Source organism: Moschus berezovskii, chromosome X (assembly GCF_049115385.1).
Source record: "Moschus berezovskii isolate FMDL1 chromosome X, NW_MosBer_1.0, whole genome shotgun sequence".
Classification (NCBI taxonomy): Eukaryota; Metazoa; Chordata; class Mammalia; order Artiodactyla; family Moschidae; genus Moschus; species Moschus berezovskii.
In genome coordinates, this window is record NC_142488.1 from 67,103,313 (window position 1) to 67,128,568 (window position 25,256).

A 25,256-nucleotide genomic window follows, 5' to 3' on the forward strand; every position below is an offset into this window, starting at 1 on the left:
TATGACTGAGGCTAATTCACAGTGCAGGCATTAAAATAAACATTAAATATGCTTTTAATGAAAGAATCAATTTAAAACATAATAGATATTTGAAAGCCAACATTTACATAATAGCACATTCAAATAAATGACTTTATGTATAATTTAAATAATCTGACAAACTGATATCATTTTCCCTTTCGAAAAGTATATAAAGTCTAAGCTATAAAATCTGAAGTAAATTCTGTTATACAAAATTCAAAATATAAAGTTAGTCTATATTTTTTCTAAAAAGCTGAAAAAAAATTATAAAAGTTAAACTACTGCTCAACCTATAATTTTTATCATTGTTTATTAAATGTAATAAAATAGAAATTATTTTACAAGTTAGACCACTCTATCTCACAATAGCACACATTTACTTTCAAATACGAATGATACTACATAATAGCATGCTAAAATAACAAACTTATTTATTCACACCTACTAAATTATTCAGGACATGACTAAGTTCTTTAAATTACCTCAAAACCTACTATAACTTCAAAGCGAAAAAGATAAATTGTAATGAAATCTGTCATAAAACTTTCACACACATAGCTAAGTATATGTTATATATAAAAACATATGTTTTAAGAATTATAAAGTATTCACTTCCTCAATTTCAGAAATATCAAAACTTTGTTGACTATAAACTAGCTTGCATATCTTGGTTCCAACAAATTATTTCAACTCTCATGAAAAGAGGGATTATAATTAAAATTAAATGCTTCAAAAAGAAAAAAGTTTTACAGACATTTATTGCATCCAAATAATTAACCCTTTGCATTAATACACTATTTACCTGCCCATAAATATCAACAGTGAAAATGTGTTACAATACTGCTAAAAAAGCAAAGCATATGAAATTTATACATAATTGTGTACAAATTCATACATTACTACAATATGCTGTCTCCTAAAATATATCCTACTCAAAAATGTAAAAGGTAGAAAATAACTCCGAGACTTTATCATGATCTGAAAACAAAGCTTTAAAAGTTGCTTCAGTTCAGTTCAGTTGCTCAGTCGTGTCCGACTCATGCTCAAGTACACTGTCTATACTAAAATAATTCAAAAAGGTATGTATCCCCATCATTAGGTAACTCATGGGTATTAGATACCTCTTTGGGATACTGGATATGAAACAAGTTATTAATAGCATATTTTATAAAAGCACATTAAACTGGATATAAAGAAAAACATGCTCAAAATAAAATTCTTCTCAAAAGTACTCAACATGGTTGTACTTTTTTAATCACAAATAAAAGATGGAATTAAAGATGCCTTTCAATAAAATACCTGCCAGTTACAGAGAGATATGATCAAGTAACTTAAAAGATAAAAATTACACTTATAGTTTGACAAGCTCTAACAAAAAAAATTATTGCAGCTTAATGACACTTATCCTTATGGCAGAAAATTAAGAGGAACTCAAAAGCCTCTTGATGAAAGTGAAAGAGGAGAGTGAAAAGGTTGGCTTGAAGCTCAACATTCAGAAAACGAAGATCATGACATCTGGTCCCATCACTTCATGGGAAATAGATGGGGAAACAGTGGAAACAGTGTCAGACTTTATTTTTTGGGGCTCCAAAATCACTGCGGATGCTGATTGCAGCCATGAAATTAAAAGACGCTTACTCCTTGGAAGGAAAGTTATGACCAACCTAGACAGCATATTAAAAAGCAGAGATTACTTTGCCAACCAAGGTCCGTCGAGTCAAGGCTATGGTTTTTCCCGTGGTCATGTATGGATGGGAGAGTTGACTGTGAAGAGTGCTGACTGCCGAAGAATTGATGCTTCTGAACTGTGGTGCTGGAGAAGACTCTTGAGAGTCCCTTGGACTGCAAGGAGATCCAACCAGTCCATTCTAAAGGAGATCAGTCCTGGGTGTTCATTGGAAGGACTGATGCTAAAGCTGAAACTCCAAAACTTTGGCCACCTCATGCGAAGAGCTGACTCACTGGAAAAGACTCTGATGCTGGGAAGGATTGGGGGCGGGAGGAGAAGGGGACGACAGAGAATGAGATGGTTGGATGGCATCCCCGACTCGATGGACATGAGTTTGAGTGAACTCCGGGAGTTGGTGATGAACAGGGAGGCCTGTTATTCACGGGGTCGCAAAGAGTCGGACACGACTGAGCGACTGAACTGAACTGAATGACAGTTGGTGGTGTTAAATGTAAAATCAAGGTTCATAACCTGTAAGTAAATTAGGATATAGCATGTTTTAAACATTATTAGCCTTTCAATAACATTTGAGGCCATATAATTTACAAGAAAACAAATAATACAAATAAATGAAGAGGAATTAAAGCATGTTAAAAGAATAAAATTTAAATGTCTGTACGAACAAAGTTAGTGGAGGTGATGGGATTCCAGTTGAGCTATTTCAAATCTTGAAAGATGAAGCTGTGAAAGTGCTACACTCAATATGCCAGCAAATTTGGAAAACTCAGCAGTGGCTACAGGACTGGAAAAGGTCAGTCTTCATTCCAATCCCAAAGAAAGGGAATTGCAAAGAATGCTCAAACTACCGCACAATTGCACTCATCTCACACGCTAGTAAAGTCATGCTCAAAATTCTCCAAGCCAGGCTTCAGCAATATGTGAACCGTGAACTCCCAGATGTTCAAGCAGGTTTTAGAAAAGGCAGAGGCATGAGAGATCAAATTGCCAACATCCGCTGGATCATGGAAAAAGCAAGAGAGTTCCAGAAAAACATCCATTTCTGCTTTATTGACTATGCCAAAGTCTTTGACTGTGTGGATCACAGTAAACTGCAGTACATCATGAGAAACACTGGGCTGGAGGAAGCACAAGCTACAATCAAGATTGCTAGGAGAAATATCAATAACCTCAGATACACAGATAACACCACCCTTATGGCAGAAAGTGAAGAAGAACTAAAGAGCCTCTTGATGAAAGTGAAAGAGGAGAGTGAAAAAGTTGGCTTAAAGCTCAGCATTCAGAAAACTAAGATCATGGCATTCATTCCCATCACTTCATGGCAAATAGATGGGAAACAGTGGAAACAGTATCAGACTTTATTTTTTTAGGCTCCAGAATGACTGCAGATAATTATTGTAGCCATCTAATTAAAAGACACTTACTCCTTGGAAGGAAAGTTATGACCAACCTAGACAGCATATTAGAAAGCAGAAACATTACTTTGCCAACAAAGGTCCATCTAGTCAAGGCTATGGTTTTTCCAGTGGTCATGTATGGATGTGAGAGTTGGACTATAAAGAAAGCTGAGCACCAAAGAATTGATGCTTTTGAACTGTGGTGTTGGAGAAGACTCTTGAGAGTCCCCTGGACTGCAAGGAGATCCAACCAGTCCATCCTAAAGGAGATCAGTTCTGGGTGTTCATTGAAAGGACTGATGTTGAATCCAAAACTCCAATACTTTGGCCACCTGATGCGAAGAGCTGACTCATTTGAAAAGACCCTGATGCTGGGAAAGATTGAGGGCAGGAGGAGAAGGGGACGACAGAGGATAAGATGGTTGGATGGCATTACCGACTCAACGGACATGGGTTTGGGTGGACTCCAGGAGTTTTGATGGACAGGGAGGCCTGGCGTGCAGCAGTTCATGAGGTCACAAAGAGTTGGACACCACTGAGCGACTGAACTGAAGTTCTATTCAAAACTACAGAATAAAAATTATTGCTTATTCACCTTAATAAAAATGCTGTCCTATAGGAGAATGCTGATCTTTGAAACAGAAAAATCTATCAGCATCAGCAAGACATAACAGAACTATAATGACAGCTGGCCCCATAACATTTAATAACTCAGTTAATTCTTACAAAATTATGACACAAAAAATAATGTTTATCTGCAAGTTTTCTTAGTTATTAGAGCTTACTATTAGCAATAAATGGATGATTAATATAGCACTCTAGGACTCTGTAGTAAAATCTCAAGTCTATCATAGATTTTTGGTGCCAGAATTAATCAGAGAACATTTCATCCAACCTTTTCAATTTAGAGAACAGAAAATTTTGGCAAAGAGAAGTTAAATCAGTTTCCCAAGATCACACAGAAAAGTCAGAACTAGAAGTCAGATATTCTTATGCCCATTATTCCAAAATCCATCCATTACACCACATTGTCTCCATGGTGAAGATTATCAGTGTGGGCGATCTTCTAGTTCAGGAAGGGTTTAAAAGATATATAAAAACATAAATTTGTAAATATCTTCACTTTCTTTATTCCTCATTGCTAGGATATAGGTGTATCTATTTTTTCTTCTCCCAGCTATCCCTTAGTTAAGTCAATCTGTACAGACTACAATGTTCACATTTACACATATTAAGTATTATTAATGTTAACACTATCAAACTGTATACTTCTATTTTATTTGAAAAACTGTTAAAATCTAAATCAGTCTAGACACTGTGCAAATAGATACTTACTTTTAAAGCAATTTCTTAATCTTAAACATCTGCACAGTCTCCTTTATTCCACTTTGAACAGGTTTTAATGAATAGGAACACCACATTGGATGGCAATTTAAAACAATAGTCAAATATTGAGGATAGAAATTTCTGTTGTCACCAATTTTTGAGACATGATTCACTTTCACTAATAAATAATCTGTCAAAATTAAAATATTCTCAAAAACTTATCACAGTTTACATGAAACATAAAAATTGACAGTTCTGTATTTATAACACACCCTATGCTGGTGTATTGATATTTATATTTATTTTCTCTTAAGGTTTCTGAGTTTTAGCCCATTTTCTGGCCTTTCTTTGAAACTTGGAGGAAGACTGTGAGTGAGTCTTTCTAAAGCTGGCACTCCTGGTTTGTACAACCTGCTTGCGATCCCGATGCTGCTCTTTGTGCCCATGCCTAGGGTGTGTTATAATCTTTCTGAAGTCCTTACAGATGGAATCATACCTATTTTCAGGATCATTGTCATCGTCGTCATCATCCACTGTGACAGGCACTGATTTAGATAAGGCTTCATCTCCTTGAGGGAACAAAAGTGTACTTAAAATTATCTACATAAGTAAAACCATGTAAAATAAAACTGAAAGCCAAAAAATTTAAAATAACTAATGAGTCCTAAACTACACTCTGGGATCCAAAACGTGAATAAAAACAATTTACAAGGAAAGTACAATGCGGAATTTAAGAAGTGTCAGCAGCAAAATAATAAATAGTTGGATCTTATATATTTCAAAGTTTCTTCCCACAGCACAAGAATTTTAAAACTCATCCTTCCTAGTAGCAAATATTTTATCATTCACCATTATATTAGCATAAGTTTCTCACTGAAGTAGGCTTTGTACTAACCTGTTTAAAGTTAACAGATGTCTAACTTTTTCTGTATCATTGAAGAATTTTTTTTAAATGCTACCAATACTTGGTGATACCAAGTAACTGTAAAATACACTTAAATTTGTATGGTGATCATGAGTAGAATCACCCAGAGATATATTAAAGTGCAGTAAAACTTATTTCCTTACAAAAAGTAACATTTCTATCTTTTGATTAAGACTTTATAGTTTTAGGATACTATATAGGATATAACTTTATAGTTATAGTGATTAGGAGAAGGAAATGGCAACCCACCCCAGTATTCTTGCCTGAAGAATCCTGTGGACAGAGGAGCCTAGTGGGTTGCTGTCCATGGGGTCGCACAGAGTCAGACACGACTGAAGCGACTTAGCATGCATGCATGCATTGGAGAACAAAATGGCAACCCACTCCAGTATTCTTGCCTGGACAATCCCAGGGACAGAGGAGCCTGGTGGGCTGCCGTCTATGGGGTCGCACAGAGTCGGACATGACTGAAGCGACTTAGCAGCAGCAGCAGCATAAAGAGATATTTCATTGTATGTAAATTTTGCCTCAAAAACAAACGCTGTGTACCCTAGTTAACACTATATATGCTGAAGTAATCAGGGGGAATTATGCTAATGTCTACTATTTCTTTTCAAATGCATCAAAGATTTCAAGGACATTAATTACACTAAGTGAAGAAAGACAATTTCAAAAGGTTGTACACTTCAGGATTCCATCTCAAAATAACAGAATTACAGAGATGGAAATCAGATTAACAGTTGTCACAGGGTAAGAATAGGGATGTGCAAGGAAGTGTGCATAGGGGCAGCACAAGGGAAACTTGTGCTAATGAAACAGTTGAATATATTGGTTGTTGTGGTAGCTATACAAAGCTACACGTGATACAAATTTTGCACAGAACTATACTTACACACACACACAATCACACATAGACACAAATAAAGGAGTGCAGGTAAAACTGATGAAATGGGAATAAATCATCAGTTTCCTGGTTATGACACTGTACCATAATTATGAAAGACTGATACCATTAGAGGGAAATTAATGAAAGACATCCAAGACCTCCTCTATACTTTCTTGCAACTTCCTGTGAATTTATAATTATTTCAAAATAAACAAAAGAGGGGACAAAAGTTAGGTTCATTGATGGATAGATATGATATGTAAATTATAGTATGTGATAAAGCAAATATAGTACAATGTTAACAGTAGAAACTCTTCTGTATATTTAACTTTTTTTCATAAAAAAATACTGGGAGAAAATGTTGAAGAAAAAAATTCACAAGGAATACAGACACCTACAGGTTCAGGATAGAAATATGCTAACTGTAGAAAGGCAAAAGTAAATATCCCAATTAAACTTAGCAAACTCACAATAAATACTTCACTCAAACAGATCAATCCTCAAATTAAATATTACTAGTGATATTACTGTTGTTCCTCCTTACCACATCTTTGAAAATTTGACCCATTCTTCAAATCTGAGTTCAAATACTACCTGTTCTTTTAAGTCTTTCTCCAATATTTGGATAACTGGCTCACCTAGTATTTATCACACAGACTCATTTTAGTTTTACATCTTTCTCCTGGAATTCTTTTTTTAAAAAAATAATGACTTATCTATGTCTATCTTGCTCACTGGACTGCAATCTCCTAGGACCATGTTCCTCATCATGGTTAGTCATGCCATTCCCGAGATCAACTAGAAAATGTTGTACACTGTAATAGATTCCCAACTACTGCTGAATAAATTGGAATCCTCTAAATTCATGGGAGCAGGGAAGGTTTTTTAAGAGCTCATAAACACTGTCACCTGAATTAAGTTGGATGCATTAGGAGAATAGATAAATTTACCATGCTTTGTATACAGACAAGCAAATTCTTAAGGAATGCCACTTATCACTGACTCACACCCAAACTTATCCTGGAATTCATTGCTTTTAACATAGTGCTTATTTGCAATTCCCTGAATATTTTTTTCTGACTAAGTATTCTATCAACAAAGTCCAATTTTTATTTAATTTTTTATTGAAGTATAGTTGACAAAGTCCAATTGTTAGATGAGTTCATTCCCTAGCAAATTTATCCTCCTTTTTTACATCTAAAAGTATAATCAGTCCAAGAAATACCCAGAGTGAAGAAAATTTGAACAACAAAGTTTATTCCACCTAACAGTTGAGAGACTGGCATCTTGCCTGAAGTGCAGAATTCTCAAGGCTTCTCTGGATATAAACATGAGAAAAGGGAAAGAACCCTCTTGAGTATTAGCCATATGTTGTCATCTCTTATTAAGAGCTAATCAATACATATTACTTATTAAAATAGTTATTAACAGTTCTAAGCATGAGAATTATAATTCTCATAGAAACCCTCATATGTGTCAAGTGAGATTTGGGGAGATGAAAATTAGTATCTGAAATCAAACATGCAGATTTCACTAGGGAAGCTGTTTTGTCATGGAAATCAGTTTTACAAAGTTTGATTAGTCCAACAGTCTAGAATTTGCAAATGAGAATACTCCATGTAACTAACCACAATTTATTATTCTCACACTCTAATCTTAATAAGAGTTTTTTCGACTAACTTGATAACCAAAATACTGAATTGATATAAAAGCAACTATTATATTATGTTTTGAATACAAGTTCACAATCTCATATGCAATTTCAAAATCTAAGAAGTTCTCAAAATTTAAAATTTTGTAAGGTGGTACCAAAGTTTACTTGGCAGCAATATTTAATCTGAACTGCTTATTCCTCTTACATGTAAATGTTCATATGTTCTGCTGGGAACACAATAGTAAGTGCAATCTCCTTTACAAAAATTTTTAAATAAATTTTAAGTGTCCTTGGTTAACTGACAGGTTTTATTGACTTAAAAAAAAGACAATATGAGCAACAAGTGTACATTTATTATACAACTATTTTTTAAAGAACTGCCATAATGATAAATATTTTTAATTTCTTGAGGGGTATCATTGACCCACACCATTATTGTCCTAGTGCTCTATCTCATCAGGGTAGAGTAATCCATCTACTTTCTGGATTTTTTTCTTTTTCTATTTTATGGAAACATATGTTCATGTTATTAGAAAAAAAATGATGAGCATCAGCAATGGGTTTCAACAAAGTAAATTTAAATTTTGGGGAGGATTTCATAGACACAAAGTTAATGTGTCCAATTTAAAAGTCAGGGCTGATTCATGTGAATGTATGGCAAAACCCACCACAATACTGTAAAGTAATTAGCCTCCAATTAAATAAAAAAAAAGGTCAGATGCATGGCAAAGCAGTTAAAACTTTCACATAACATGTCATACTCATAACAAGCACTCATCTCCATTACATGAGTAAATATCTACTGAACTACTCTCAACAGTCTGATTTTCCTTCATAAATTACTTTTCATTACTCCAAAGAAAAGCATTAAACATTAATAAAGAAATTTACCCAACAAATGTGGTACACATGATACAGAACACTAGTAATGTTTCAAATACCTCCCAATGGTGACTAAAAAAAATTGGAGAAAGAGGTTCTCTAGTTTCCTACACAATAAGTAACCTTGCATTTGACTGACTACAGAGAAAATAAACAATGTAGTTATTCAAGAGGGAAAAAGTATAAAATTTCTATTTATTTTCCCATACCTGAAGATTGACAAAATCCAGTATGTGACGACAGCACTAAATTTTCAGTCACAGGCTTAATTTTCTGCTCATCACTGCTCCCCTCACCTATAGATTTCTGATCATCATCTCCTATATCAGAAGAAGATGAGGAAGTAATGTCAGTCTGCTTCCTTTTAGTGCTTGTTCTCAAGGAGTTTCTCATTTTCTCCTTCATACTGCCTGCCTTCTTTTTAGCTGAAGCTCTTTGTTTCTTCAGGTTTTTATTATCTTCAGAACTTTCCTCAACATCAGAAGATGATGAGCCACTTTGTACTTCCTTGCTATTTCTATTTGAATTTAAATTCCTTCTTTCCCTTAATTCTATTCTTTTTGGTCTCTTATCAGAAAAATCACAACCATCTTCTTTCATGGAATATTTTTCAGTATCAGATGATGAACAATCCTGTCTCTTCCTCGAACCCTTTTCAGGCAAGTTGAACCTTTTCTTCTCTCTACTGGATGTTCCATTCTTACTCCTCTTCTCTTCTGAAGAGTCGCAACTTTCTCTTTTCCCTGGTAACTTCTCAGAATTATCAGATAATTCACCCTTTTTAGAAGCTTTATCTTTTATTTTTTTGCATTTCTTTTCACCATCAGCTGAGCCCTTATTTTGTTTTATGCTTTTAGGAAAGTGACAAATTTCTTCTCCCTCGGGTAATTTCTCAGTACTATCAGATGATGATTCATACTCTTGTTCCATCTTAATTACTTTTTTATTCAAGTCTGCAGTTTTCTTTTCTTTTTCTTCAATTTCCTTTTTGCTCTGCTCATTATCATCTTCAGAGGATTCATCACTCTGTTCTTTCTCTGAGAACTTCTCAGCAACATCACATAAGCCACCCAGTATTTTCTTACACATTCTGGTTCGCTGGTGCTTACTCCTTCCTTTAGATTCAGCAACCTTTTTATCTTCTGGAGAATTAAAACTCTCCTCTTTCCCAGAACAAAGTTTATCAGCACTCTCTGAGGAAACATTGAGCTGCTGCTTCTTAGAGAAGTGATCTCTCAATTCCATGATGGTCTTGTCTTTATCAACTGTGCCTTCTGCTGAAGAGAAATTCTCTCTCACTTGTTTCCTTTCAGCATCATCAGATGATCCTTCCTGTGCAGTCCTCAAACTTTTATGACCTTGATTATCCATTCCTTTTTTGCTGTGTTTTTCATCTTCAGAAGAATCATAATCTTCATTTGGAACTTGTTTTTTGGTTGTTCTGGCAGTCCCAATTTTACTCATACTCTTTATCTCTTTTTCTAATTCTGAGTCATAATTAGAAGATTCAGACTGGTTTTGCCGTTTCTTTTTAGAAATTATAGCCTTTTTAACTGATTTACCTTTCTTAATATCAAAATCTGAGCCAGAAGTAGAACTTTTTCGCTTCCTTTTTCTTTTATCATCTTTCCCTCTTTGAATATTTGAATAAAAAGTCTTCTCATTATTTGTATGAGGTTCATTAATATCAGTATCTGAAGAACTGTGACTCATACTGGGCACATCTTTGAGGATTGCCAGCATTTCATCAGAATCTGAAATGTGATCCACAATCTCTGACTTTTTAGATTTAGGCAATTTATTAGGTTTAGGATTATCTATAGCACTGTCAGAAGAATTCCGCTTATCATTTTTTCTCATTGGAACCGAAAGTTTTTGTTGCTCCTTAACTGTTTCATTATTTTCTTCATCTGAATTAGATGTTGTACGGTTGGTTTCTGTCTGTCGCCTCAAAGGTGTAGTCTTTACACGCGGGGATCTTCGAAGATCAGATTCTTCTGAAAGTAACGGAACTTCGCTTTTAGCCAAATGCTCATTATCATTCTTTTCCTGTCCAAGTTCACAGTTCTCTGGCTTAGGGTTCAGACAAGAACTTTTATAGCTATCTTTATCTTGTGGAACTTCCTGACAATCAGCACCTTTAATTGGGGAAATAGAAAGGGAAACAGGGGTGAGTTTAACATATAATTCTTTTGTTACTTTAGCTGTTGTTTTTGATTTAATACCTCCTCTGTTGTCTTTTGAAGAAATATTTAATTTTACAGAAGTCTCCAGTTCTTGCTCAGTTCCACTGTTGCCATCTCCCTGATAATCTGCTGAACTCTGAACTTCCATAGCAGTCTCAAGATTCTCAAAAATGTCTTCTGGAACTGAGGAAGGAACAGACACAATATCCATGTCTAAGTCTTCAGAAGTGTTAGTAGGTTCATACTGAGGTTCTTTTTTATCAGATTTCTTATGTTCAGTACCGACATTTTTAAGTGTTCTTTGTTCCTCTACTGCAACACTCTGACCCACATGCTCACTATCTACCTGCTTTCTTGACAGTTTACCTTCTGATTTTGAAATATCCTTCCTTTCCAAAACACAAGGTTTTTCTCCTTTTCTTACTTTTGTTTCAGACTTAGCATCTATGACTTTATGCTCTTTGGTATTTTTCTCTTTGTTTACAGCATCCAAAGCTTGAATCTCTGAATTCAAATCTTCTTCTAATGCAAGATGAGCTTTCTTGATATCAGCCAACACAGACTTAAAAGCCTTAAGCTGACGTAACTTTGTAGCAGAATTGATTTCTGAATTATCTGTTGCCTGCTTCAAAAATTTAACGTAACTGGAATTCATGTTGGCAGTAGTCTCAATCAGTTTTTTTGCCTTCTTAATCATGTCCTTGGGCACAATTAGTGCTGAATAAGAGTAGGTTACAGAACCAGAATATGAATCATCTAACTTCTTTTCTTCTCCATTACAATTTGAACTGTTTTTCTTTGGAGAAAATCTGGGTGCATGATCACATACTTTACTACTCTTTTCACTGTCAACTTTTATCTTCTTCTTATTTTGTTGCAACAACTGTTCTAAGTTTTCAAATACGCTGTTACACGCCGTGACCAAGTCCAACAAAGGCTCTGGGTGACAAATGTAGCAATACCATTGGTTGTTTTCATCCATTATTGTAGACAGCTCCTTTCGACCAAGATTGCGAAGAATGCACTTCTTACAGAAGGCATTATGGCAAAAGTCACAACAAATTAAGTTTCCACCTTCTGCACACCATCTGCAATTATTTAAAGATTAAAATATTATTCAAAAATGAAACTCACTTTAAATCTTTATAGTACTAAAGCAATTAAAATTTATTGCCAACAATTTTAATAACAAAGTAATTTAGGTCATTTACTTATTCTTTGTTAGAAAATTAAGACATAAATCAAGGGCTATGTGGAAAAGAACAACCTTCCATTAAAGATATCAATGATGATACCACAAAAAAAAAAGATTTAATAACAGACTATGTAAGAATTTTCCCTCAAAAAGTAGACGACACTGAATGTTCATCTTGAGTTATTACCTACCTACACTGTTCATCCATTCCATCTGAGTCACGGCTAATATCATCACTCATGTAATATTTAAAGCAATTCTATTAATAAAAAAGAGAGAGAAAGGGGAAATTTATTCAAAATTTTTAACATTCATAAAGGGGAAAAACTTCATTTTTAAATCATTAAAAAAGTAAAGGGAATGTATCTATGTATATGTGTTTTAGAGAATCAAAGCAAAAACACTGTGCCACCCAACTAGTACTTTAGAGAAACAGGAATAGCTCAAGAAATTAAAACAGACTTCCATATCATCAAGTACCACTGTTCCTTATATAAAAATTGATAGATTTTGGTAAGGCAAATTTCTGATCTCATATGGCTAGCTACCAAGGATCTACGTAAAAATGTATTAGATTTGTTGTTACTTAATAATAATTTAATAGTCATCATATATAAACAGCTATTGTGTGTAGAGCTGAGCAATAGTATCCTTTTCTGCCCTATGTTATCTTTAAATCTCCAATACCTACTGTGTAAGATAGGCAGTATTACTGCCCAATTTGAGAGAAAAGGTTTTGGTTCATTAATATGTAAATAAATCTTCAAAAGTCATACAACTGCAAAGGCAAAACTGGTATTCAAATCCAAATCTGACTGACTTTAAATTCCTTCTCACTGGAACTAAAGAAAAGGGAAGGTTCCGCGACCACTGATGACAACTACTGATTACTGACCTGGGCTCAACAGACTGGCCTTTGAAAAAAAAAAATCACATATACACGAAAAAAGGAATGCACATTACAAATTCAATAGATGCAAAATTCAGCTGTCACAATTTAAAACTAGAAGCCTGACTGAACTGAATTCAAGGAAAGGAAGGACACAAATAACTAAGAGGCAGTAAATTTAGCTTAAGTTGGTCTACATCTATCAAAACTTCATGCAAGATCTACAAATGGAACTCTAAGGAAAGTCTGGTCTGCCCCTACAATTCAAGTAGATATTTTATTGGGAAACAAACTACTACAAGATTAATTTAGCAGTAATATGAGTTGGGGAAATGATATGCTTGATAAAGTAGACATTTAAAATTAATTCCAACATATTACTTATAAAAAAGTTTACATAGACTGTTAAAATTATCTTCAATCCATATGAAATATTTTTTAAATCTATGATCTCCAAATTAAATCAAAACACTGCTCTACATGGAGTTTAGATTTGAGTAATTAGGGTATGTAAAGAGGGAAGGTTATAAAACATATGTGTGCAAACACATATACTCTGCAGTTTTCCAACACACCACATTGTCCCTCACCTATGAGTCTTGGAATATCATGTTGTCTCTGGCCTAAAATATACTGAACCAATCCCACTTTACCAAGCTAATTCCTATTTATATTTCAGATATCAGCTGTATCATCTCCATTATATATCAACTCCAAATTACAATGGCTTCTCATGTGTTCCCAAAGTACACAGTATCTCTCCTATCATAGCACTTATTGGCCCTTTCATGGCTGTCTTCCCCACTACAGTATATGCCCTCCAATGGCAGAAACCATTTCCATCTTCATCACTGTGCATCGAAAGTCTGACACATGTTAAGCATTCAAATATTTGTGGAATTATCAACAGATCATTACATACCTTACAAATAAGTACTTGCAGTGAAGGATGTCTATAAATGGAATCTTTTTGAAAATGATTGACCTGTTGTCCACAAGCTGTACAGCTCACAATCCCATGAAGCCCATCTTCTAGAAGAAAAGAGTGACCATTATTCACACATAGACACACATACAAAAAGATATATATTTTAGTTAGCATTTCCCAACATTCAAATTGAAAATTAAATACTTCATAATCCTTGGGAAAATGACATTTTTGACACAAATAAAAAGGTTAATAATTTTATGGACTTACTAAAAACATGAAAACCTTGACAAATTGCAGAAATAACTTGTTCCCTTTTACAGATGCAAACCCTATTTCTCAAAACAACTTGATATAACATGAACAGATTCCGTAAAAGTTCTAAAAATAGATGTCAAGACTCTTTTCATTTTGCTACTGCTTCACAAATAAATTCAGCATCAGTTCTTAAAGAATGGAGAAGCAAGTGAAATACATGGAATAGATTCTTTTGGAAACCTATACTTTAGTTAGGTATGCCATAAAATTTTTATTCTCAAAATGGAATTGTCTATACAGATCCTTTCAAAAGTATGTAAAAACCTGATAAGTTTATATTACCAATTTCCTTCCTCAGAGTCCCTTCAATACTATCCACGATCCGAATTAACCTGCCTTTTTTCTATATCTACTCCATTGTCAAGTCCATATCAGCACTGTCCACTATTTCCAAATATGGACAAATAAGATCTTGGCAGGAAAACCACAGAATGGCTGGGTTTTGACAGAGCCCCATGCCACGGTTTCTGCAGAAAAACTGATTGAAGATAACCTACACAAGAATAAAAGGAACTTCTGTGTCACCCTCATCTCTAGTTCTACACAGTGCTTCACAATCTGAACTGAAAATTAGAATCAGACAAAGAATCTTTTAAAAACAGGGACAGCCATTCCCATCCCTAACCCACTGAAAGTTTTACAGGTGACTCTGATGTGCAAACAGCTCTTATCCAAATAAGATGGTAGAATATGACTCAAAAGAGGCCAGTGAAAATGCCTGCATTCACTGAAGGAAAAAAAAGGGGGGAGGGGGAATAAGACTTAAAAAAAAAGGAAAAAAAAATTGTCTCTATCCCTAACAAAAAGACAAAACAACATATGTATTTCTCACCTTTTAACTTTCTATTTTGTGTTATTCTTAGTTTTAAGGTCCAAAGCACCAGGGACCCAAGTATCAGCACAAATATTTTTACTTGCAGAAGCTAAAAAAGGTTAACCAAAGTATAAGGGCACCATCACACTCTATAAAGCTGCTTATATTTTATTTTAAATCATACCATCCTGCATTAGTATTTGATTGTGAGTAGTCATATATTCTGTACTTTAAACACAAATAAATATACAGTGTCTTTTTTCATATCAAATAATGATTACATTCATGTAAGCTAACAAGGTAATGAAAAGCTAGAGTCTGAATGTTCATCCCATGTTAGATAATATTTATTAAGCATCTTCTTTATGCTTTTGAACATATATCACTCAAGAATTTTAAAAAGCTAGGTGGTCCAATGGAGAATTTTCCCCAAATGTGCATAAGGAAACATAAAGGATATTCATTGCAGTACTAACTAGCAACTGGGAAAAATTTGAAAACAAAAAATTAGAAATAATTTCACATTTAGGAAATGGATAGTGATTTACTTTTAAAAAAGAATTCTCTAGGACAGTGAAAAGTAAAAAACCAGATTATACATTTACTGATATGAATACATTTCAAAATCAAAGTTGAATAAAAAATGCTGCAAAAGGATATCTACAGGATACTACTTTGTATATTTTTAAATGAAAAATACTTTTTGAGCAAAATTACGTAAAAAAAAAATAAAAACATGCATGGAAACAGCACATATGCACACAAACTTCAAATAATCACAACCTGAAGTGCAAAAGAAAGAGGAAATAGGAATAAACCAATACTTCATTTAAATGAGATCTGAAGCAAATACTGTAAACTGGTTAAGTGGTACTTTACTAGACATACCTGTTTCTATGGATGCATGTTTTATTAGTTAGGAAATATCACAATGGTTATAATACAGCATATAAATGGAAAAGGCATTTTCATTTCTGACCTCAATATATTTTATCAATCTTAAGGAGAGAATTATTCTGTCATATAGAAAAATTAAATGTAAAATATGTCTTCTAACAACTAAACTAGGGAAACGATGTCAAAATCAGCTATGGTATATAAAAAAACAATGGCTCCTTAAATGGTTAATATCTTTGTGTTTAATTTTGTTTCAAATCATTATAAGACTATTTTATGTATAAAGTTTACCTTCTTGACAGTTTCCTAAATTAGAATTCAATTTTAGAACTAACTTTCCTAGGAAGTTTAAATATTTACTAACAGTTCAGTACCTCAGATCACTAGTTCATTCATACATGTGTATATAGGTAAATACAGTTAAAATTCTGTGTGATTTCCAACAGCTTAAAGATGTAGCAAATTATTAAAACAAAAATTAACGAGAAAGATTTAGCTATCATATGGCTATAAACACACATATTCCCTTAAGCACAATATAAACATCCTTACACAGAACATTCAATAAAATGTTCCAGACATATCAGCTCAAACCAAATACCAGCAGCATAGTAAATTAGCACTAAAAACACCCTCCCCAATAATTGTAGCTCTTTTTTATTCTCCTTTTAGCCATTATCCATATCTGAGGCACTGACTACTCCAAAGTCCCTCCCCAAAAGACACCACTAGATATTAATTTTGACACAATGCAGTATACTTAGTTATCTGTCTTCCTAGAGGATCCATAATCAGAAATAAGAAGAAAGAAAACTCTTACTGCTGGTCCTTATCATCATCTTCTACTTGTTGATTCTCTTATTTTAAAGACTACTAGTTAGTTTTGGTGAGCTCTGTTGCTGCAACGGCAGTTTCCCAACCATGAATTAGTCTCAAAAAATCTTCCTTATGCTTGAAAGGGGTAGACCACCCCCTGGTGGACAAAAGGCTAAACTAAATTTTCTTGATCTTCTCTAAACCTAATGAATTGAATCTGAAAATTTACATATATATATATATTTATACACACATCTAATATACTATTGCACAAATACAGATATATTTTACCGGTACCACCAAGATATCATATAGCACTGGAATAAAATCTATACAAAATTTCAGCAAGATAAGAACTACTCTATAATTTCACAATTAAAATGATAAATATTAAACAGGCTTCCATTACACTTCTATTTAGAAATTTAGTGTCATTTCTATCTTTTAGAGATTCATTCTTTCTATCGTAACGGATTCTGGCTCTGTTAATCTGCCCAAAAAATACATACAGGCACTACTTTAAACTCACACACAAACAAGTAGGACACAAACTTCACTGTAGTGAATTTTTAAATGAATCTTCCTCATGCTCACTTTCTACAGATGACTAGCCAATGGTTGTGTGTATAAGTGAGAGTGGACAGACAAAGGAAGAGGTGACTGAGACAGATGAAGGGAAGGTTCCTAGCTCTAGTTCCCTTCTCCTTCCTACTCATATCTACAATGATATCCTTAAACCAACAGATGTCTGACTTTAATGCACATAACAACAAACTGGAGCAGGGTCGTGACATCATCCCCAGAAATTCTAAATTGTTATGAGTGGAGTCAAGGGAATTGCATTTTTAATGTAAGCACCTGAGGTGACACTAAAGCAGATGTCCATCACTCTCTGAAATAATGTTTTAGATATGTATAAAGTTATCTGAAGGCCACGTGCAAGACTTTGTCCAAATCTAAAATTCTTTTAGGTGAGAAGGAAAACATGGTATTCTGGCATATAAGCATTACAGAACTAACATGTGTAAGAAGGAAATACTAAGCTTCTTGAGATAACTTAATAGCCACTGAAGGCAAAGGTATTTTAATCAATGGTGTTTAACCTTTTCTGCTTCAGAGCTCAGAAAGAAACAGAAGTTATTTTTAAGTAGTGCTTTTAAAAAACAATGGGCAGAAAAGTGGAGGTATTTTTAGTAAGTACATCAGATTTTCCAATATGGTCATAAACAGCAATTTAAACTCATGTTTTCATTTTCACTTGTATTTACCTCCGCGTTTTTTGAGATTTTCAGTTTTCATTTTACTTCTGCTTCTAAATTCAGGCCCTTTAAAATCATCTTTGTCTTCATTCAGCACTGGCTCTGGTTGTACAATCACTGTACCTAGAATAATTTCATTTAAAAAACCATTACACATATTAAATGTGCAAGTGAAGTACAAGACTCCAGATAAAGCCAACATTGCTGGAACATAGTTTTGTTTCTTTCAAGCTTTCAATATTTATATAAGGACCTCTCAATAAATAAAACAGGGAAATAGTAAAAGGGCCAGGTGTCAACAATCAAATTACTTGTTGGAACATAGTTCATAAAAAATGGTGGGGGGGAAGTATTATGAACTGATTTGTAACAGAAATGTGTGAATAAATTTAAAAAGCCTTAGCCCAGTTTTCAATTTTCATACTGCCTATCACAAAAGCTTTTTTGACTATGAACATCTACGCTAAGTTCCACAGTTTAAAAAATAAAAGGATCAGAAAAGAAAGTTTTAAACACATCCTATTCTTCTCATAAGCCAAACCATAAGGGCAGCAAAATATTCTTAAGTGTTGTTTTATATTCTGCTATTACTGCTACACTATTCTGTACCAGTTCCTAAATAGTTAAGTCAAAGTTTCAGTACCCTGAAAGTCCTTAAAGAGTTTTAAATAAATATTGCCTTAGGTACTTAAGCTCAAGTGCTATAACAATAAATTGCAGAATGAAATCAATTGTTAGTCCCTATGTAATCTTTTAGAAAGAATGTACTCTCTTAGCCATAAAACATGAGAACTGAGGGGAGAGGTTGCTAATTTTTTATTTTAATCTCTCAAGAGCAAATAAAGCAGAGGCATGGTAAAAAGGATCCAGGTCTCACTTTACCTATATTGCTGGGCTTAGTAATTAGGCATTGTTGTTGCTTAGTCGTTAAGTCATGTCTGACTCTTTTGTGAACCCAAGGACTGTAGCCCACCAGGCCCCTCTGTCCATGGGATTTCCCAGGCAAGAATACTGGAGTGAGTTGCCATCTTCTTCTCCAGGCAGTCTTCCTGATCCAGGGACTGAACCTACTTCTCCTGTGTTGGCAGGCAGATTCTTTATCACTGAGCCACTGGAAAACCCCAACTGGGCATTACTGACAACAATTAACAAAGTATAGTCGTCCCTCAGTATCCCTGGGGGATTTGTTCCAGGACCCCTTGGATGCTCAAGTCCTTTACATAAAATAGCATCATAGTATTTGCCTATAACCTAGGCACATCTTTCTGTATAGTTTAAATCATCTCTAGATTACTTACAATACCCAACACAATATAAACCCTATATAAACAGTTGCCAAATGACAAACTCAAGTTTTGCTTTTTGGAACTTTCCAGAATTTTTTCCCCAAATATTTCTGATCTGAGGTTGGTTGAATCTGCAGAGGCAGAACCCACGGATATGGAGGGCAAACTGTAAAACCTGGTAGCCGTCAGGGGCTGTTTCCCTGAAATATAGGTCTATGTTAGTCAGCAGTGAGGTTTAACCAAGGTTAAATGAATTTCTGAATCTCTGAAAAAACGGGGGGAAATAGGGCACAAATGATTGAGTTTTTTACAAGCTGGTAAATATAACTAATTTCCACACACACACAAAAAAAACCTTTATTCACAACAACCATTTCACACATATACTCTCAGAGAAGCCCTGGCATTTGAAAAAAGCTAAAGATTTACAGATAACACCACACACACACACACACACACTGAAAAAAAAAAAGATTTCTTTCTGAAGATTCTTCTCTAAATGAAAGCAAAGCAGCAGAGTGGAAAGAGCACTCACTAGCTTTGGATTCAGGCAGACCTGGGTTCAAATCTTAGCTTCTCAATTTAAAGCTGAAAAAGTTCCTTGAGCTCTGAATTTGTTCCTTCATCTCTACAAGTAGAAACAATAACTACCTTACAGCATTGCTTTGAGAATTAAATGAGTTAATTTTTTAAGAGTGCAGTACTTATACATACTCAGTATTATAACAATAGTGATAATCAACCAAATTTGACCTTATGAAACAGGTCTATTTTGGTTTGGTGAAAGAGAATTACCCTTAGTTCAGGTTAGTAACATCCCACACTAACCTTCCTTGATAATGTCACTAAAAGAAAGATTGGAACTCCTAGTTCTTAGCTCACCCAGTGGCCACCATAAGGACTTCCAGTAACAACCACTGAGAATGTAATAATCCAAAGTGAATCACTACCTATGAAACTCAAATGGCCATGTTAGTTGTTTCTGCCTTAGGCCACCAAAACCATTACATAAAATGACTTTCAAAGCCAAGTAAATGGTAGGCCCATCAATTTTTCTTCTTTCTTCCTCCTCTCATTCATTTATTTTCCTCATTCATTTCTTATCTATCATAACTCCTAATTTTTCCTAGTCAAGAAATGTATTATCCTCCTACTCATCATTTTTTTAAACTTCCATAATCAAAATATGTGTCACATAAACATAAGTAGAGACAGAGAATAAAGTAGAAAACATTGCTGTAAATGATCAGTGATAACAAATCTGAAAAATCTAAGAGCCTTGAACATATTATTCAATAAAGAAACACATCAAAACTTTTGATTCTGAAACACCACGAAATTACCAAGACCCATGTCATTCTCTCATCATGTAATCACACTGCTCTTAGACTTGAGCTATGAAAAGTCCAAGATTTTCATTTGGCTTCACCCCTATCCACCCCTGCACTGGCCCCAACCTAATCAATGCAACTTTTAAGATTAGAAACATAACAGTTGAGCGGAAACGTGACAAGGCATTTTAAAAAGGGTAATTACAAGAAATATACCTAAATAAAATTTAACAGGTAACTTCACTTTGAATCTTAGGGAATTTAAGAATGCAGTAAGAATAAATTAGACTTTAAATGTTTTTAAGACATTTTCAGAGTATTCATTATGTTTTTTCTGTAAAGCAAGCACATTAAAATTCACTAAACCAAAACTCCAGGAGTTGGTGATAGACAGGGAGGCCTGGCGTGCTGTGATTCATGGGGTCGCAAAGAGTCGGACACGACTGAGCAGCTGAACTGAACTGAAACCAAAACTTAACATTCTAAACATTTTAACCAACTTCCACATTCAAGTATAGTTTGGAAACTAAAAGCCAATGGAAAGAGAAAATAAGTTTTCTTTTCAAACCTAACTATATTTTCTAAATATTTAACCTCAGGAACACACATTATCATTACCATACTAATACATTTCCAAACCATTGCTACTAAAATAGGTTTGGTCCTTGACACAGCTTACAATAATCAATTTCTAATTTTATAGTAATGACATTTAAAGATATTTTTCAACTTTAACTTCATATGAAAAATTAATACACTTTACCTTTTGGCAAGCTTTGCATAGTAATATCATTTTCTGAATTTTCATTAGAAGCATCTTCATTTACAGTTTCATCCAAAGGTTTATCATCATCAGATTCTACATACTTTGTTACAATTGAAGGTTTCCTATGAAAAAATTAAGTCCATAAAATTACAGACATTTCTGACAACTGAAAAACACCCAAACAACATAAATAACATGCTTAGATTAAGCAGTGGCTCTTAACCAGGGATACATATCAGAATCACCTAGAGAAGCATACATCTCTATACCACATTACAACTTAGTAGGTCTTGAGCAGGACCAAGGCATGCGCATTCTACAAAAGGTAAAGAGTATTTAGAGGGGAACTCCTATTTAAGAATCACTACTTTAGAAAATAAGTTAATAACAAGCAAACTGTGATTATTCAAAGACATTTATTTCCACTAGTTTAAAATAAAAAAAAGTCCAATAGAATAAACTGCAAACTTCTAATAAAAACTATACTTTATAGTATATTACACATTACATTATGCTTGGAAGTAATTTAAGTCTTTATGTACAATTCACTTTGACAATTTAACAAAGATAAATATTTTAACCACTCTGTGATCTTATAACTTCCTTATAACTATTATGGCTACCATTTCCCATCCTAGACAATTTAGTATAACCCTAAAAAATTCATACTGCCTCATGAGACATTTAACATTTCATTTTCCCTTTTTTTTAAAGCACATATATTATCTGAAACGAATTACCTATATACTGCCAGGGCCACTAGTACATAATAAATCCTCCCCTGGGAAAATTTTCGTTAAAATTAAAAGTCAAGTGATAGATACAAGAGGATTCATTATATTACACTGCACTTTTTAAAATATATGTGCTTGTGTAAAATAGTTTACTTAGAACAAGAGTGCTTGAAGTTTAGGAAAAAAAAGATTATTCTAATAAAAAGGAAATAAAACAACCTGAAAAAGAAAGTAACTTTTTTCCCTTCAGTATCAACCAACCTCTTTGATCGTGATGATCCTGACGATTTGGATTTTTCTGCAGAGCTAGCTCCCTAAATGCAAGAAATAAGTACAAAAGTGAGTAAAACTCTGAGAAACATCCCTACAATTATTTCCCTATACCAACGTCTATAATAGTAGAATGAGACATAATTTGTATGCCTGAAACATTTTTCTAAAAGGAACATCAATAACTAATTCTCATTTACTCTCAAGGTTTCCTTGATTTAAGATTATCTCTTTTTGTTAAATTATTACTGTTGAATTTTGAGGAATAGAAGATGATACACTGCTGTACCATGATCTTGGCCTATGCTGACAAACACAAAACAAAGATGTAGAGGTAACCAGATCCCAATAGACAGTTTTAAGAATCTAAATATGTGTCATTTTCTCTATCTTAATATATGGCACAGAGTAACATCTACAATTTTCTCAGAGATACTAAATTTACCTCCATTTTGTCAATACAATAAGTATATTTTATTGGATTGAGTTTTTCACACTGGGTAGAAAGAATCCTAAAACACAGTGTAAGCTGGCTTATCAGGTGAAGGACCTCAGGATGGGTTCTGATAATAATGCTGAAGAGATTCTGAATATCCATCTCAGAACCATAAGGTTATGCCCATAACAACCACCTTGAGCACCACTGTTACAATATAATAACATTCAAATACCTGTTAGCTAGCCTTCAGTAGTCTGACTTTAGGTGAAGCAAACCACAGCACTAACAAAAACAGTTAACACCATCAAAAAGTGAACAATTACTGAAAATAAAGTTATCATAATAATACTTGGTTATAACAGTAAACTCAAACACATGCATATATTAAATAAAAGCAAACTGATGACACCTACTCTAGTTCGTTAGTAGTATGTAATAAATATGTTTTAAATGCTCCAAGTTACTCTTACCTCTTCCCTGCTGTTTTCCATCATATCAGAGTTATTGCCAGACCCACTGACTTTATCTTAAAAGACAAGAAATAAAAACATTATTTATCTCTTTGGTGCATTATCAAACACAACACCAATACCTACAATTCTGTGAGCCCATTTTTCAATCTATGTTGTATGGCAGAATTGGTAACACTTGACTCACATTAAAAGATAAGAGTTTCAATCAACTATACTCCAGTAAAAATATTTTTAATATACTGCTTTAGTTAAAAAACATTTTCTGACTATAATCACCCTTTTGACACACCAATCCCTTTTTAAAAGCCATTTCTGAAAGGAGCAGTTTGTAATCAAAACATTTCCCACTGTAATCTTTTAAAGATTTTCTCTTAAAAGAAATCTTAAGTTCCATCTTCTACTAAAAATCACACTATAAATTAATTGCATTGAGTTGCCCAAAAAGTTCATTCAGGTTTTCCCATAACATCTTCCAGAAAAACCCAAATGAACTTTTTGGCAAACCCAATATATTTTCCTTTATCAGTAAAGACTTTAGTAGATTAAAACTAAAGAAAGCAGAGGGAAGGAAATAATAAAGACTAGAACAGAAATTAGTGAAACAGGGAACAGAAAAACAATAGAGGAAAATCAATGAAATCAAAATAAGTTCTTCAAAAAGATGACAAAATTTGAAAAAAAAAAACTTAGGCTACATGGACCAAGAAAAAAGGACACAAGATGAGAAGTTAAAGAGGAGATGTTACTACTTACCTTAAAGAAATTAAAAGATTATAAAGGAATATCATGAACAACTGTATGTGAAAAAATTAGATAACCTAAATGAAATGGACAAATTTTTAAACACACATAAATTACTGAAGTTGACAGAAGAATAAACAAAATGAACAGATCTGTAACTGAAAAGACTGAATTTGTAATCAAAAATCTACCCACAAAGAAAAGCAAAGGTCCACATGGTTTAACCACCAAATTACACCAAACATTCAAAAAAAATAAAAAAGAATTAACACCATTTTTTCATAAAGTTTTCTAATAAAAATGGAGGAAATACATCTCAACTCATTCAATGAGACCAGTATCATATCAAACCAGAAAAGATACCATAAAAAGAGAAATCTACAGACCAATATCACTTATGAATACAAGAGCCAAAGTCCTTAATAAAATACTAGCAAACTTCAAAAGAATAAGACATGTCTTTCTGCTACAGACTGAGAGAAAATACTTGCAAAAGATATATCTAATGAAGAATTATTATCTAAAATAAATTTTACTTTGACATGAATCTGCCCCGGGTGTACATGTGTTCCCCATCTTGAACGCCCGACCCATCTCCCTCCCCATATCATCCCTCTGGGTCATCCCAGTGCACCAGTCCCGAGCATCCTGTATCATGCATCAAACGTGGACTGGCGATTCATTTCACATACGATAATATACATGTTTCAATGCCATTTTCCCAAATCATCCCACCCTCACCCTCTCCCGCAGAGTCCAAAAGACTGTTCTATACATCTGTGTCTCTTTTGCTGTCTCGTATACAGGGTTATCGTTACCATCTTTTTAAACTCCATATATATGAGTTAGTACACTGTATAAGTCTTTTTCTTTCTGGCTTACTTCACTCTGTATAATAGGCTCCAGTTTCATCCACCTGAATAGAACTGATTCAAATGTATTCTTGTTAATGGTTGAGTAATACTCCATTGTGTATATGTACCTCAGCTTTCTTATCCATTTGTCTGCAGATGGGCATCTAGGTTGCTTCCATGTCCTGGCTATTATAAACAGTGCTGTGATGAACATTGGGGTACATGTATCTCTTTCAATTCTGGTTTCCTAGGTGTGTATGCTCAGCAGTGGGATTGCTGGGT

The 25,256-nt window shown here is 33.9% G+C and overlaps 1 protein-coding gene across 9 annotated transcripts in view; it reads right to left on the reverse strand.

Annotated features, from left to right (window-relative positions):
- ATRX (ATRX chromatin remodeler) overlaps nucleotides 1-25,256 on the reverse strand; it is a 298,228-nt gene that overhangs the window by 164,972 nt on the left and 108,000 nt on the right. For 4 of the 9 annotated variants that reach the window (XM_055438643.2, XM_055438635.2, XM_055438639.2 and 1 more), the window contains 8 exons: nucleotides 23,377-23,432; nucleotides 22,459-22,511; nucleotides 21,461-21,585; nucleotides 18,090-18,203; nucleotides 13,971-14,080; nucleotides 12,351-12,418; nucleotides 8,988-12,052; nucleotides 4,928-5,000 (listed from right to left, as the gene is read on the reverse strand). In XM_055438643.2, coding sequence (XP_055294618.1) covers nucleotides 4,928-5,000; nucleotides 8,988-12,052; nucleotides 12,351-12,418; nucleotides 13,971-14,080; nucleotides 18,090-18,203; nucleotides 21,461-21,585; nucleotides 22,459-22,511; nucleotides 23,377-23,432 — 3,664 coding nt within the window. The remainder of the gene's footprint in view (nucleotides 1-4,927; nucleotides 5,001-8,987; nucleotides 12,053-12,350; nucleotides 12,419-13,970; nucleotides 14,081-18,089; nucleotides 18,204-21,460; nucleotides 21,586-22,458; nucleotides 22,512-23,376; nucleotides 23,433-25,256) is intronic. The other 5 variants (XM_055438644.2, XM_055438637.2, XM_055438636.2 and 2 more) reach the window with 5 other exon arrangements.